General features: G+C 45.7%; 1 protein-coding gene across 2 annotated transcripts; it reads left to right on the top strand.

Moving 5' to 3' along the window:
- The first annotated feature begins 9 nt into the window (after nucleotides 1-9).
- On the top strand, nucleotides 10-16,446 carry lrsam1 (leucine rich repeat and sterile alpha motif containing 1). 2 transcript variants are annotated; one of them, XM_023797352.2, is made up of 25 exons: nucleotides 10-276; nucleotides 1,021-1,170; nucleotides 3,175-3,231; nucleotides 3,898-3,942; nucleotides 4,070-4,147; nucleotides 4,484-4,552; nucleotides 4,663-4,747; nucleotides 5,280-5,401; nucleotides 6,422-6,512; nucleotides 8,397-8,506; nucleotides 8,595-8,624; nucleotides 8,726-8,848; nucleotides 9,141-9,280; nucleotides 9,492-9,536; nucleotides 9,805-9,875; nucleotides 10,349-10,448; nucleotides 10,964-11,051; nucleotides 12,128-12,202; nucleotides 12,786-12,866; nucleotides 13,532-13,627; nucleotides 14,001-14,099; nucleotides 14,467-14,598; nucleotides 14,725-14,800; nucleotides 14,960-15,141; nucleotides 15,581-16,446. In XM_023797352.2, exons 2-25 carry the CDS (start codon nucleotides 1,099-1,101, stop codon nucleotides 15,701-15,703), a joined length of 2,190 nt encoding a protein of 729 aa, XP_023653120.2. In that variant the 5' UTR covers nucleotides 10-276; nucleotides 1,021-1,098; the 3' UTR covers nucleotides 15,704-16,446. The 2 variants fall into 2 exon arrangements, with proteins under 2 accessions (XP_023653120.2, XP_023653121.2); XM_023797353.2 differs by lacking the exon at nucleotides 10-276 and adding an exon at nucleotides 559-734.
- The last annotated feature ends 17 nt before the right edge of the window (nucleotides 16,447-16,463 follow it).

A 16,463-nucleotide genomic window follows, 5' to 3' on the forward strand; every position in this document is an offset into this window, starting at 1 on the left:
CATTTCGTCCATGGAGGGCATCCATGATGTGTGTGGTTCAAAGGTGTTCGGGGACGTATCATATTGCGGTGTCAACACTGAAAACTTGAGAAACCAGAGAGAAGGAAGCAAATTTCAGTATTTCGGATGATCGTTCCGGGAACTTCAATAATAATCCAGTACCTTCAAGACTCGGTATGCTGGTTGATTGCAGGCCCGGGGTGGCCGTATGCTCTTAGAGTTCAGATTGTTTTTCCGGGTCTTCTGGATCTGTCAACTAACCAAGACCAGAAAGAGGTAACGTTGCATTGTTCATTTGGAATTCAATAGAATGTCACAGTTAGTACGAGTCACTTTCTTCCACATCAAAACATTACGTTAGTTGTATTTTTGTTGTTAATTGTGAAGTTGATTTATTTTCTTGTTTTTGTTGGCCGTCATGCTATAACGGGTACAGCTGAAATAAATATTGCACGACTGCAATAATAAACAAATGGCTCAGACAGGACAGGGCTCACCAGGAAGGCGGCTTATCAGACTCGGACCCTGGGTCATGCTGCGATACTCCGTCCATTGTCTGTTCGGGTGGCAACACCATGGCGAATATAGACAGAGATATAGACCATATCGTATTTTTTTAAATCACGGACATTGTATTTAAAAACGTTTGTCCGTGTACGGACGTAGGATAACAGTCGGCGGTGTATAACTGACTGTGGGCGTTGCTGGCATTACGTTATCATTTACGAAAAAAGGTGATTCAACATACCTGCTTGAGACATTACCAGCCTAAGGAAAAACAATAAACATACTGTTTCCTTTTTAATGCTTTTATATTTTAAAATGCTTGAAGACTTGCGCAGTGAAAGAAAAATCAGTTTAAAACGTTGCCCATCCTTCCGTAATTTACGCCGATGACCCTGGGAACCCATAGGGATTTATTTTAAATAAAGTTATGTTTGTTTGTTAAATATGTAAATGTACTCTTCTCTGCTCTAAGAGCTCCAACAGTTGTTGTGACACATATAACCTTTCCACCAGCGCCGTGACACCCCTCGGAGGTGAGGCGCCGAGGGGACAGACTGCGGGGGTTGAGACGCTCCGGCATTTAAACTCAACATGCCGCTGTTTTTCCGTAAGAAGAAGCCCAGCGATGACTCCAAAAAACGCCTGGAGTATCAGTTGTGCCTGGTGAGACTCCTAACGCTACACATCGGCACTTGCGGAGCCCCGCTTATGACTAGCTAATCCCACATCTTACGAAAATTGTCATTCGTGAACTATTCCTTATTTTCAACAAACATTTTGAGTGAACGAATGGATCTCTGTCACCACACTGACTCGTTAAGCTCCTTCAAAGAGTAATGTCTCGTCTACTACTGAGACGTCAGAACGTCTGAAGGAGTCAGCATGGAAAATGTGGCTTTAAGTGCAGTGTAATATATAGCAATGTGAAGTATGCAGGACTTTTATAACGTACACACTCATCAATTTAAGGTGCTGAGTCCAAGACGTAAATTAAAAAATGTTCAATACAGTTTTATTAATTATATTAGGGAGTTAAGTAAAAAAAAATACAAATGTTTAAATAGACAGGCATGAGGGATGCATCAAACTGTTATGCCTAGTAACATAACAGAGTTTACCATGGGAAAGTTGCTGAGATAACCATGTAAATAAACCATGGAGAAATTTCTAGCTGCTAGCCGTGTTGAAAGAAAATGTGTTGGCAAAGCAGCACCTAAAACACAAAATATACCAGCCCTAGTGGGACCCTGTCCAGAAAGTTTTAATGCCATTGATATATATGAATGTCTGGAGGGACAATGGACAGTTTTTTTTCCTGTCCGTATGATGTACATGTGATTCATTTATATTTAACTAACACTTCTATCCAAAAAGGCTTACAGTAGCGGGAAGAGGTTTAATTTATGTCTGCTCTGTCGGATTTGTTTTTGAGTTGTTAATTTTCAATATTGGGCGATCACGCAATATATGGGACCTGTGTGTCTGTGTACACGTACAGTTCTGGGAAAAATTAGGCCACAGCACAATTTTTTGTTTCACTCATTTCTCCATTTATGGGTATGCATCTGTATAAAATATAAGTTTTTTTTTTTTTTGCTAACTCCAGCCTGGCTTTTCCCTGCTTCACATAAATGAAGGACTTTTTCCTTGCTTTATGGGACTTTAGTCCTGCTTCTATGAGCCTTAAATGGAATGTCCTAGCAGTGCACTTCACAGTTACACTTAATGTTTCCCATTCCTTTTGAAAGTCACTTGATGTCAGCCATTGATTTATGAGAAACTGTCGGATAAGTTCAGTCTTTCTTTGGCATTAGAAATTTGCTTCCCCCTTCTACCTGGCTGGTTTCTGGTCATTCCCAGTGTCTCCTGCTTCACCTTGTTCTTGTGCACTGCTGTCTTACAAATTTTGAATCTGGAAGCAACCTGCTACTCAGTGTAGTATTCCACTAGCTGTACCAGGATTAATCCAGGCTTTAAAAATGCAGATCCCTAAAAAATATGGAGTAGTCTCTTAATTTTTCCAGAGCTGAATAATGTAAACATGCCGGTCCAGATCTTTAACTTAACTGCATGTCTGCAAAGGTTGAAAAAGATCTGTCAAATAGTTTTTGAGTTATCTCCCTAACGGGATCAAATGTCTGAAACTACCCTTTTTTGTGCTATCACAGAAAAGCTGTGACGCTGCTTCAGTTTTGGGTGACCTGTCTCAAAATTTTATCACTTCCAGTCTGTTATTCCTACAATGAAAAAGATTTATACAATACTTTTAGAGATGCTGTATTCACAAGACCACATGTCTTTTACGGCTGCCATGTCCTGTCACACAGCATTCTCTAAAGGCTGGGGAATGCAGTTAGCAGAATACATGTTCCTGTAACTTTTCTAGATGAATGGATGAACAGCAAGACATTAAAATCATAATTATTGATTAAAGATGCTGCACACAGAAAGCGATGGCAGTCTGTGTTTTTCCTCTCGAGACAGTTTCCTGTATTTAACAGCTTCTCTCCCCTCCACCCCCCCCCCCCCCGTGCCCCTTCCCATGAAAATAATCTGGTTCCACCCCCTGCCTGCCTACTTAATGGAGGCATCTGATGTTACATCATAAACAAAACTGATCTCTCCCGTAGTGCATAGGACTGAAATGCTCTTTCTCTCTTTGTGAAGTCTAAAGAGGCCGGGGCTGACGATATCTTGGACATATCGGCCTGTGAGCTGACAGAGGTGAGCAGACCATCTGTGTAATATAGTAGACTCTCTTTTCTAAAGCAAGAGTCATTGCGCAATGTGTATTATTGTAAATAATAGATGTGGATTGAGTTTCTGCATTAAAAATCCATAGAGAATACCACAAAGAAAGTTAGTGTCCTTAGTATTGTAGGCATTAGATTTTGGTGCACTGTTTGTAGGTTGATGTTTACTTGATACTGTCTACAAACCTAATGTCAGGGCAGGGTTTCAGTTGTAAGGACAGCATTTAGTGCAGCTTGTTGTACATATCGGGGTGTTTCTCAATATGCGTACTTGACCGCACTTGTGTTCTCGTGTACCTGTTTTATGTCTTCTTCCATTGCCAAAGACCAGTTCCAATACTCAAGATCCCTGGATGTTGTTCTTGCCCCACCCCAAATATCAAGGGCACATCAGTTGCCACATCGCCAAAGGAGACCAATCCCATGATTCATTGCAGCCCAAGTTCGTTCTTGGGAGGCAAGTTAGCAAGACCGGTCTTGCCAAGACCACAAGTACGGTCTTTGCATTTTTGGTATAGAAAAACTCCCCCGGTCTTTTAGTTTAGTGGCCCTGTTGCCTCATTGGCTTGATGTAGTAATGTAGATTAGGGTCTAAGGTCAGTGCCTTACCTGATGTTGTTTGTATGGCCTCCCTCAGGTGCCGTCCACAGCCCTTTCCATATGCAAGGTCCTGCAAAAGAAGGTAAGGTTAGAGAGCCTTGGACAGAGCTACTGCATTGTGGGGTTTAAAGTGTTCTTTACTGGCTGTTTAGATATTCATTTCCGCACAGTGTGTATGTAATCTTCTGACACCATCTCACTATATGCAGGTCTTCATCCTTCATGGAAATGAACTGAAAGCTCTCCTGCCCAAAGGATGCTCCATCACCTCACTGGCCACCCTCAAGGTCCTTGGGATCAAACCAATTTTATTTACTTTAAAGTTTCAGATATTGGTATTCTCTTCAAGTTTGAGCTGAACAGTCCAGGGCGACTCACGTACCTTTGTATAGACATTTGTGTAGCTAGTTGAGGCTACAATAGCTAATCTTTCCTCATGAGACGCAAAACTTAACTTTATGGTTTGCCAGTTTAATGTTAACCAGTCCCTACTGGCCAGACGCATGTTTCATTCTTCAGTAAGGTATTTTTTTCCACAGAGAGAGATTTCTCATTTGATTGATCTACTTAAACACTTTTAAAATAAATTGATTAATCATTGCTCATCTTTTTGATATTCCTAGGTTCTGGACCTCCATGAGAACCATCTGACATCACTTCCAGAAGACATTGGACAGCTGAAGTTGTTGCAGGTCCGAATATAATCTCATCAGGTTCCATCAGCCAGAACAGTTCAACAGTAAAGAAGGTGACTGATGACATGCTGCTTTATCATCGGAGGATCTCCCGTTTGTCATCCTAGGTGCTCAATGCTGAAAAGAACCAAATCAAGGTACTCCCAGAATCCATTGGGGATCTTCACCTTCTGCAGACGCTTAACATGAAGAGTAAGTACTGGAGGGACACGATGCAGAATCAGAATAATGAAAAATGATGGTCGGTCATATTGAGTTGAGTCCAGCAAGGATGAAATTTTATAGCGAGCCATCCCCTGTGAATTACTGAATTATAGACTGGGTGAAGGACAAGTGTGTTTACAGAACAGATGGATGAATCGATGGATGAATGTCATATTACATGAAAGAGATGGTGACTGTGTCTTTTGAGCTTGATTTTCAGAACCGCCCCATTCATGCTTGGCCAGAAGCACCTGTAATGTCATTACACTTAATGGATCTCAGAGTTATGATTCTCCTGATCTCTTAAAATCATTGCATACAGTTTGCTTTGGGATAATAAGTCTTCTGATTCTGATACTGGCACTTTGTTATCAGACAAGCTTAGTTTTTTTGAGGGCGGACCTTTAGGTGGTGAACCTAGATCAGTTTATTCATTTCCTGTTAGGGAAGCTTGCGGTTAGGCATGGATCGTGGCAATCTGATTCGGGATCAGTGTTCATGTCAGGCCCCCTGTCTGCAGGTAACCTCCTGAGTGAGCTGCCCTCTACCTTGGGCGGCCTGTCTAGCCTGCGCACACTGGACATCAGTGAGAACCAGGTGCGGGAGCTGCCCATGGCGCTGGCACACATTCGGACCCTGGAGGTGAGTTTTAATGTCTGGGGGGGGGGACTTTGAGGAGCTTCCAAATTTTTAAAGAGAAAGCACTAGTACTGTTGTACTGAAGCATCGCCTTACTCTAATGCATGACTGGGAAACACCCAGCCTGCAAGACAGTTTGATTTGACCCTGAGGCATCTCAAAAATACAACAAAATAGCGCAGTATTCCAATTTTTTAAAATCCAATTTTTAAAAAACTGTCATAGTATAAATAACACACCACTATATGAATAAAAGTTGACTTTAAAAAAAAAAACAGATCAGTAGCATCAGCCCTTGCCCCACACATCCATCACCATAGCACTGCTTCTTGTGTAATCTGAGCAAAGGAATGAACATTTGCCTATCTCAGTAAAACTAATTCCCATCTCAATTTTACGTTGTTGCGTCAGAGTGGAAGAATCAAATGGCAGAGACTAAATAAAGACGACTCTCTACTAATGCTGTCCAGTGGCCGGGGGTTTAAACACAGCAGAAAATGTTACCACTGTCTGCCATGAATCTTTGCGTGTAACTTATTATGTTTTTTAGAATTGATACCAGTATCACAAAATATAATTCACAAGAGGCTCAGTTAGCATGGCCCTTGAAGGATGTTCAAATGGTTCCCGATGGAAACAAGCCCCCCCCCCCCCGTTCTAATGCCTAATCTACAACAGGAGGCCACAGAGCCAATCTTGCTTCTCTAAAAGTCTGGTAACTGACTATTAGTAAAAATCCACTGCTGTCTTCAGTTACTCTCAGGATTCTACTAACTGCCTCAGTAGGAAGCTACAGTTAAACACTCGTGAAAGACACAACAGTAAGTCCTGCTGGGATTTGGACCGGTGGATTTCAGGCAGTTAGGCGTGAACACGGTAAGGCGGAAGCCAACCTGCCAGGCTCTGGGCTTGGTGTGAGATACCCGGCTCTATCATCGTGCAAATCGTGAAAACTAAGTGGTGCAGCTCATGCGAGTCACAAACAGACTTTGAGTTTGGACCTGTGCTGTGTGTTCTGGACAGTGCCTCACGCTGGATGCCGCCCAGATGACGTTCCCACCCGTGTCCATCTGCAGCGGGGGCACTGAGGACATTCAGCGCTTCCTGTGTGCGGGTGAGGGCCTGGGGGGGCTGGGAAGCTGGGCACTTTTGGTGGGATGCCATGTGCCTGGTGTAGCTCTCATAAACATGGAGGATTACGGAGAATTGCCGTTCATCAGTCAGTCTGCTTCCTTGGCTGGCTTTATATACAAGAGCGGAAAATGACAGAATGATCAGACCTGACATATGACTGCCTCTTTATGAATGAACCTGCATAGATTTGAATCTTGGGTCTTGAATTCTAATGTGGCTTTGCAGTAGTGTTGTCAAAAGTATCGAAAGTACAGAAAGTATCAATTCTATTGGGTAATAAAATGGTTTCAATGCTCATTGTTTATGGTATTGATTTGAACAGCCTGCACTTCTGGTTCGCTCTGACCACTGAGGCTTGTAGGTATATGCTTGTAGGTATATGCTCTTGCCTAGACCTGAGTGCAGTCTCACACACAGGGACTTTGTCCCATTTTTCCCACCAAGAACAAACTTGCACAGACTGCCGGCATCAGAGCACAACATGGCCTCCTAAGAAGTTTCAGTTTAAATGTTGTGTAACTAATGTTTACATAGTCTAGGCCAGGGGCAGACAATCTTATCCAGAAAGGGCCGGTGTGTATGCTTGGTTCTCGCTGCAGCTCCTTAATTGGATTACTGATTAGAGGACTGATTGGCTGAAGAGTCCTCATACATGGGTTTGAACAGCTGACCTAAAGGTCATCCCAAAATCCTGCATACACACCGGCCCTTTGCGGATAAGATTGCCCACCCCTGGTCTAGGCACTTGGGCTCGTCACATACACTTGTGCACTTTGCATCTTACGTCAACATCCGTCACCAAAGTGTGTAGGATCTCCGTGTGCTCGCACTTAAGAGGGGTGAATGGGACGAAGGCGGGGTGTTACTTAAGATGAGTAGTTCAGAAGTGGTTTTCATCACTGCACTTTATCAATATATCGAGACCAGAGTGATGTCTGAAAATATTGTCTTTGTGTTAAGTGACGACAGTAAACCACAGGACATACGCAGTCCTGTATGCAAGCTGTGCCACCGCGCAATGCTGACAAAGGGAGCAAACACCACAAACTTATCTAATCATTTAAATCTGAATGAATTAAATATTAATCTGTCTCAGCCTCTTACGGTTGAAGTAGAGATGTGACTCTTTTCTACGGGTTAAGACATTTTTTGTACGTAGTTTGTTAAACATTTCCACATTAAGACAAGTCTGCAGTTTTTTTTTTTACCTGTCAGTCGTTCGGTCTTGTGAGGCTGTGTTGATTAGTGCTGATCATTCAGGTATAAACGTTTTTTATGTCATGCAATTGTTAGAAGTGTTTGTGCTTTGAGACACAAGATAAAGGTGTGTAAAAGTAATATATATCTGTTCTGTTATGCATTATAATAATTATATAAAAAAACATTTAACTGTTAATAGTGTTTAATTATTTTTTGCTGTTGAATATCTCTGAATGTGGTTGTTATTGCTGCTCCTTTGCTTAATTTTATTGTGCTTTGACTGACATTGCAATGCAATTTTTTTAAGATGTGATATGAGTTTACAAAAGTTTGTAAAATTTTTACTGCAACAAAATTGCAATTAATTTTTTATTGAGTTACATTATTTACTGTGTGTCAAATGGTATCAAATTTCCATACCTTTCTTGGTATCGTATTACAGGTTGAATTTTGGTATTGTGACAACACTATTTTGCGGTCCTGCAACTTTCATGCATTTTTAGCATGAACATTTGAATGCAGCCTGGTTACTAGGGTGTGATGTACAAATGGGTTCCTCACAAGTTAAAATGATTGTCCTCTTTGATCCTGGTTCGCTGTTTTATCATCTGGGTCTCATTAGCAGTCCCCCAACATCGCCCCCTCCAATTCTGTCTGTCTGCAGGGATCGGTGTGGAATACTGTCCCCCCTCTCAGTACCTCTTGCCAGTTCTGGAGAATGATAGGGGGCTGCTGGAGGATGATTGCGTGGATGGGGAGCAGGACGCTTGGCAGGTGGGGGCCCATGATCCTGTAAGAATTCTGGGACCTGGGGGATTTTACTTTAAGATTCACCATTTCCTCTGTTTTTCTCTGTTTATAGAATAAATTCCAGGACTACGCCAAGAGGAAGGTAGGCTTTCTATTAATCAATAACAACTGTCCTGACTCCAGGCCTGCGGATATGATGCTGGCCGTGATCAGGGAGGTCTGACCTCTGACCCCTTCCTTCAGGAGCAGAAGCAGCAGGAGAAGCTGGAGTTCGAACGGCGGCTTGAGGAGGAGCAGCGGGAGCACGCGCATCTCCTCCACCTCAACAACTTCCGCAAGGATGACATCCTGCAGTCAGTCAGGCAGGTGAGCCCTGCCCTGATTGGCCCTACTCACCCCTGCTTAAGCACACCCATCTGTAAATAACTCCACCCACTCTAACATATCCCCGCCTATTCCACCTCAGCCCCGCCCCCTTTGCTCTGCCCCACTCCTCCAAGAATAGAATTATGAGAAGCTGCACTACTCATGAGACATATGGTCTCCTACTCGCATTGTAAAGAAGTTTATATTACATTAAGTAGTTAAAATTCTCCAGTGAAATATCCCGCTTCAGCTGATTAAGATCTGTGCCCCGTGTTGGTCCTGCGGTCCCCAGGAGCAGGAGCGGCTGGAGCAGGGCGTGTCCCAACAGCAGAGGGCGCTAGAGGCTGAAAGGTTACGCCTGCTGGGACAGCTCAAGTTGGCAGAGAACAACCTCACCTGCCGCATTGCACACCTGCTCCAGGAGAACAAGAGGTGCGTATGTGTGCGTGTGCGTACGTGTCTGTGTGTATTCCCGTGTGTCTGCTTCAGTCACTGCTCTAGTGTATTGTGTCTGTTCTCGATCTCTAATGGCTGTTAATGTCCTGTCGAAGTGTGGTGTTTTGCGTGGTGGCGTTGATTATCGGTAGTTTATAAGATGGCAGCGAGTGGGGGTGTTTTAAACATTGTCTTGTTCCTGTTCTAGTCAGAAGAAGAGCATGGAGTTCCTGCAGGCCCTGGAAGAGGACCGGTAAGAGGCTGAAGCAGGGACCATTCTAGGATTTTTGAAGGTGGGATGCAGAAGAGGGTCCATAATTCATACAGACGGGTCAATCCTAGCCAATGATATTTTTGGAATCTGTGACTGACAGGGAAAGGAGCACTCTGGGGACCAATCAGCTATTAGTGCACCTGTAGCCCTGCCCTCGAAGGGTGGAAACTGCCAAACCAATTCTGGGCTCTGACCTTTAGAGATGCTTTGCTAGCTGAAGACTCCTCTCTCACTCCCTAACCCACAGGATACGTTTAGAGCAGCTAACCTCCATCACCCAGGAGGAGGCCAACTCCCTACGCAAGAAAGAGGTGGCAGGTGAGCCACAATAATGCCTTTGGGGGCACCAGCTTACTGTATATGTTTTATGATGCATGGGGCTCAAGTAGGGAAGTTTGAAATTTTGGTTAAGCCCAGTAAATAGTTCCACACAATCTACATGTTAAGACTACAGCAAACTGAAACTTAAATGAAGAATTATGCCTGAAATGTCTTCCTGGACTCTGAACTAGCAACCTTTTAGTCCAAGTTCAGCCCCTGACCACTTTGATACTTGCGCCTGGATATAAATTACCTATATGGTTATATTGCGTTTTTTGTTGCATTTTAGTATTCATTTTATCTGAAAATAAGTAACGAGAAGAAATGGAGGTCTGCCAATTAAACAGATAGCCAGTAGGTGGTGTAGCAGTTAGTCACTGCATAGCTTCAGATTCTCAGGGGGACGATATAAATGTATTGAACCTAAACTGGTGACTCTCTCTTTCCCTGTAACCCCTCCTGTCCTGTAGCCGCGATGCAGCAGATGCTGTCAGAGAGCTACTCAATGCACCTCCTGCAGGAGGCGAACGAGGTCCGCAGGCACAACCTAGTGACAGAAGCGTGCAGGAGGTATGAGCCCCGGGCGGGACTTGGCAGCCGAGCGGTTTGGAGCATGTGGCGCCCCCTGGAGCTTCGCTGGAGCATTGCCTGCTTTCCCAGTGTGCCGAGCGTGATCGTCAGCCAGCACTTATGAGCTCTGTGTTGCACCTCATGCCACTTGTGGTGCATTAGATCACAGCACAGTGGGGTTGAGTGTAAAATTCACTTTGGGGCTGGTTATTGCTGGGCGTAACCCTTTATCTCAACCTGTTAATGACTCGCTGACCTCATGCGTGGGCCTTGGTGAGAGAGACATAAGGCAGCAGGCTGAACTTTAAAGAGGGTGCAAAATTAATCCTGTGCCTGAGAAACCCGGCATCTGAATTCTTAAAATCACTTCGAATTGTTCAGTCGGCCGTGATGTAATGGACCAGGAAGTGATGTAATACAGAATGAGGTAACCGACATGCGGGCCAGTGAAGATCCCAAGGGGGTGGAGTCATTCTATAGCACATTCTCACTCTCACTATCCACCTACTCTGCAGTTTGGAGAGTTTGGATAAGAAGTTTGACCAGGTGCTGTCCCTGCAGCAGCTCGACAAAACCAAGGCCATCGCTCATATTCTGCAAGAGGTACAGGCACAGATATGCCGGCAAACACGCACACACAGCGCGCTGGGCACCTGCTCTTCCTGTTGGTCATTACCAGTCATGGGGTAGCCCCCCTGGTCCCACCTCTGCTGTGACAGAGGGGCCACAATCACATCATGGGGTGTGCTATTAAAATAGTGCTTCTTCCCAACTATAACAAGCTATACCCTCTTACAAATGACAGAAACATACTGTGGAACTGGAAAAATATTATGGGTGTGTCTGAAATCGCATACTTGTTTGCTGTGTAGTAGGTGAAATATAGTATGCGACATGAGCAGTATGTCTGAATCCAATGGATGCTACACTATCCCATAAGGCCACAGGAGCAGCAGCCAGAGATCAAGAACATTTCGTATTCAGAAATTTGTTGTCAAGATGGTGGAGGGAGAGGCATCTCTGTATAGATATAACTAGAAAATAGTGACCACTTACATAAGTCGACTCGTATGTATTTATCCATTGATAAGTTTTAATAGTTTTTGAGTTTTGGGGGTCGAAGTACGTCATTGGTAAACATCCAGGTCAGGTAATATACGAGATGACAGCTGCAGTGTGCATGCATACTGTTCTCATGTGTACTTACTGTGTTTGTATGCACTACATTAACAGTTGAGTAGTAGGCTTCTGATGAAATTCAGTACCTACTGCAGGGGTGCCCAACTCCAGTCCTGGAGGGCCGGAGCCCTGCAAATTTTTGGGCTTCCCCTCATTTAACACACCTGATTGAACTCCTTGTGCTAATTACCACACAGCTCTTGAGCTGAATCATTTATGGTGGAACAGGGAAAGAACTAAGCTACACAGGGCTCCGGCCCCCCAGGACTGGAATTGGGCACCCCTGACCTACTGTATAAGTGTACAATTTCAGATGCACCCCCTATTACTATCATACTGATAGTAGCTTCTAACTATAGTGTCCCAGGCAACCAAAATAACATTTTAGGTGAAATTCCAGGATCAGTTTTACTTATAAATGAAGCAGATGGACATCTGTCACCATGGTGACCGTGTCTGAGTCACATGTCACAGGATTCCTGAATTATCGCCCCCTGCAGGAGGAGATGCAGAAGGCAGCGTTTCAGGCATTGCAGCTACAGAAGGACAGCATGCATGGCTTCATCAGGAGCCAGGTAGGCGTGTCAGCACTGCCCATGGGGCATGGGGGGCATGGGGGGCGAGGGCCCGATGGTCTACACACAGGTTGCAACATAATGTACGAGAGAATTGTCACGTCCTGGAGACGTCTGGGTGGGACGGTGACTATGAAGAGACGGCACATGGACCATGCCCATCCTCCCACCTCACCCGGGAAGGGAGGGGTCGGGTGGGGAAGGGGGAGGATCCATCCCCTACACCTCCACACATTGCTTATCAGTTCTCATTGGTGCGTTTTTGTTTTTTGCTCTCCTTATCCCGTCAGCTGGTCTCTGCGGCTCCTCTCTTGCCTCCTGGATTTTTTACCTTTTAATACAGTTAAAGGTCTTAGGGAAGCTTGTATTTCTGGCTATTAGCCTTAACCATAAACTTGCCAGATTAGCTTAACTCACAAATTTAAGCACCAATGAATGTGAGTCTACAGTAGTTGCAGTTGTGTCCACACCAAAATGTGAAAAAGTACATGAGACACTGCTATGGAACTTACCCTCCCTTTACAACAGTGCCCCCCTGTGGTCACATCAGGATCATTCACACCTTGTATTTTCATGTTTCTAGATTAGGCTAATAGAAGCTGAGTTAATGCAGCTGACTAAACTGGAGGTAAAGCGACGCAATCTGGATACCGAGAATTTGCAGGTATGTGTTAGGGCGGGGCTTGTGGACTAACCACCAATCTGTGTTCCCTTTGGTCAAAGACGGGGCAGCATTGGCTGCCAGCTGCATCACCTGTATGGTTATGTGTGCTTCCCATAGGCAAATGTGGTCAGATGAAGGTCACAGGTACAGAGGCTCTTCATAAATAGTGTAGGATCTCTGTTGCACAGTCACAAACACAGGGCAGGATGTGCATACAGAAAATCCTAATGTGAAGGTTCAGATTCTTGTGTTAATAAAGGTGGCAATTATTGTAATGTACCTCTGTGTCACCTAACTGCCCCACACTGTCCTTATTTGCTGTTCTCTGCTTAGCTGAGTGTCATTTTGCTCTCCATCACTGGCTATTTCTTCGCTCCATTGCACTTCTTCATCACAACACAGGGGTACCATCATCACATTAACTGACTGATTCACCGCGGGTGAGGGTTTCCAAACCCCCAAGACTGGACTACACACACAGCCCCATGTGCCTGTCACCTGGGAGCCATGGTCGATTTTGTCCTTATAACCCAGCAAACATAGGATGCTAGCCCCTTGCGAGATATGGCTTCCTTCCTGGCTCGTGTGCTTAGAGGGTGCCCGGAAGGGCGCCACCCTCTGGCAGCTTGTGGAACTAACCGCTGTCCACGTGCCTGCCTATGCAGGAGATCCTGAGTGAGCAGCGGGTCGCCCTGACGGACCTGCTGCAGCAGCTTCTCAAACAGAAGGACCAGCGGGAGGTAGAACTCAGACACATCCTGGTGAGTGGGGGGGAGGGGCTGTTTGGGGAGGGACTGCACTGAGGTGTGGGGATGAGCAGATGAGATGGGAGGTGGGGGGGGCAGGTATCTGATAGGGAATGAGGTGAGGGGCACCATTTGAAACAAAGATGGGAGGTGGGGGGGGGGCAGGGATTCTAAGCCAGGGAGGGTAGCGGGTGGGATTGCCCTGCATTATCCTGTCAGTCAGGAACTGCTTCCACCTATTTCCTGTAAAAGAATTTGATTGTCAGCTGACATGGAATTGCATGTTTCGTGCATCAGGATCCCGGAAGCTGGAATTCTGGATGGATGTTTAATTTTTCCGATCAGCCGTAAGTTAACGCTGTCATTGACGAGCGCTTCTGCCCGGCAGGCGGAGCTAGAGATGAAGAGTGAGTCCAACCAACAGAACTACTGGATGATTCAGTACCAGAGGCTCCTGGATGCCAAGCCGCTGTCACTGCGCATGCAGGTCGGTCCAGCGCTGCCTGGGCATACTGATGGTCTGATGGTGAAAAGGAGTGTGTTCTCTTAGCTTCCACCAGAGGGCAGAGTTAACCTGTTATTATATGTATTTTTAGAAGCCCAGATTTGGAACTGTTTATATGTGATTGCTTGCATTTTCATTGAGCAAATGAGTCTGCAGCTCAGGTAGTACCATTAGCTTCTTAGTTAGAGTGATTTTGATCCCAGACAGTCATCCAGTGTTATTAGAATAGTGTTGCTGATAAATCATTACATTTAACCTCTCCAACCCTAATCCTATTTCTTCTGTCACATTGACTCCACCTGACCCCGTGTGCGTCTCTTATCGGATCTCACCTCCGCTGCAACCCCAGGAGGCTGGAGTGGAGCAGGGGCTGGTGTCTCTGCTGTGCAAGCTGTCTGCGGAGCACTACCTCCCGGTGATCGCTCACCACCGCCTGACCGCCGAGGCCCTACGTCACATGACCACGGCCGATCTGGCCAAGGTGCTGCCTGCGTCTCGCTGCACTGGCGATGCTTATGATGATGAACATGTTACTGTTTTGTCGCTTTCCTGTGGTACCTGCTCGTCTTCTCTGACACCTTGGTAATGTCTGCATCTGCAACTGCAGCTGGGAATCAGAGAGGTTGGGATCCAGAAGGCTCTTCTCAGCTGGTGCCGAACACAGGAAGTCTCTCCCGCTAAAGGTGCTGGTTAATCACTAGTTATCCAACAGCTCAGCCAAAGGAGATGCTAGCTTCCCTGTTCTCCTGGTGGTCATACGTATTGGGGCGGTGCGTGTATGTTTGTGTGGCTCGGGGCTCATGCCATGTCGACCTCACTCCACTCGCCTTCCCACCCTACAGCTGCCCAGCCTGCAGATGCAGGTGCCAGCCCCCTTGCACCCAGCGCCCCCCCCCTCCTGTCACCAGAAACCCAGGTGCTGCCGTGCCTCCCTGGCCAGGCGGTGGCGGAGGTCCCCTCGGCCCCCAAGCTCCAGGATGAGGCACCCGGGAGCTCGGAGTGTGTTGTATGCATGGAGATTCAGGTAAATGCCAGACGGGGCCTACATTCCCACCAGCATGAAACCACAACAGAGTTTGACATTATTAACGATGACCAAAAGGACACTTCATGAACCATTTGTGGTATTTTTTGATCCCCATTAGATGGTGCTTTTGGCTTGCTTTTTGAGCCCTTTTATGAACAGACAGCACCATCTAGTGGGGTGAAAAAAATACAGCAAATGGTTCATTTTACGATTTATTATTTTACGGTAACCCTCTTCCTTGGTTGTGAAACAGCAGGGCTTCCCTGGGACTTGAATTTTTGTTTTAATTATTGCCTGAATAATTACACTAATAAAGTAATTAAAGTGTGAGGCAGACAGGGAATGTAGCCCGCGTGTGGTCCCTGAGGACCAGGGATCCGACGGGGCTCTCGGCTTGTTGGTTGACTTGGTCTCTCTCTCGCTTGCGTCATCCCAGTCCCAGGTGGTCTTCTTGCCTTGCGGCCACGTGTGCTGCTGCCAGACGTGCAGCGATGTCCTGCAGAGCTGCCCCCTCTGCCGCAGCCACATCTCCCAGCGCGTCCGCATCTACCACCACTAGGGGGCGTCACATGTCCCCCACACATGCTGCTTGCCATTCTGCTATGAGGAAACCGCTCGCCCAAAGATGGAATAACAAAACCCAGCAAGATCTCAAACCCTGTGCCTTTACCCTATCATGCATTAATCTTGCTGACTGGTCAATGTGAGTGATTGACTTCCTAATGAAGGTTTCGTGGTTCCTGGCACTGCCCTTGCCACTCCTGGATCTGGGTGGTGCTCCCCTTCTCAGCAGCATAGGGTCCGTGGAGCACTTCAGACCTGAACTTACTGGGATAGTAAGGCGCCCCCTGCTGGCTGCCTGTTGGATGGTCATCACAGCCGTTGGCCTGGCGAATTCTCCCCCACAGCCACTGCTGTCACCTCTACACATCTCAGAACTCGCAGGAATTTTGCTCGTGTAAAGCTCCTGAGCTGTGTGTTTTACATCCATGGCTCAAGGTGTAGGATGTTTCTGGTCAGTGTATCATAGACATTTTCACAGGTGCATATTGCATGGAAACCATTCAACCGCAATGAAATATTAATCACAGTAAATAATGTTAGTCTCTGTCAGATTACCGTAATTGTCCAAGTGGTCCAGTCTCTCGTGTCGGTTATTTCAACAGTGCCTGATGATGAAATCTTTGATGGTATCATACCGAACTCTGTCTTCTTATTGAATATGCAAATGGCCTCCTGATTGATATGGTATACACGTGATTGGTTTCAGAATAAAGTCTCTGTGTAGTGTGTTGTACAGTACTCTTTCTGTGTTGTTT

Source organism: Paramormyrops kingsleyae, chromosome 7 (genome assembly GCF_048594095.1).
Source record: "Paramormyrops kingsleyae isolate MSU_618 chromosome 7, PKINGS_0.4, whole genome shotgun sequence".
Classification (NCBI taxonomy): domain Eukaryota; kingdom Metazoa; phylum Chordata; class Actinopteri; order Osteoglossiformes; family Mormyridae; genus Paramormyrops; species Paramormyrops kingsleyae.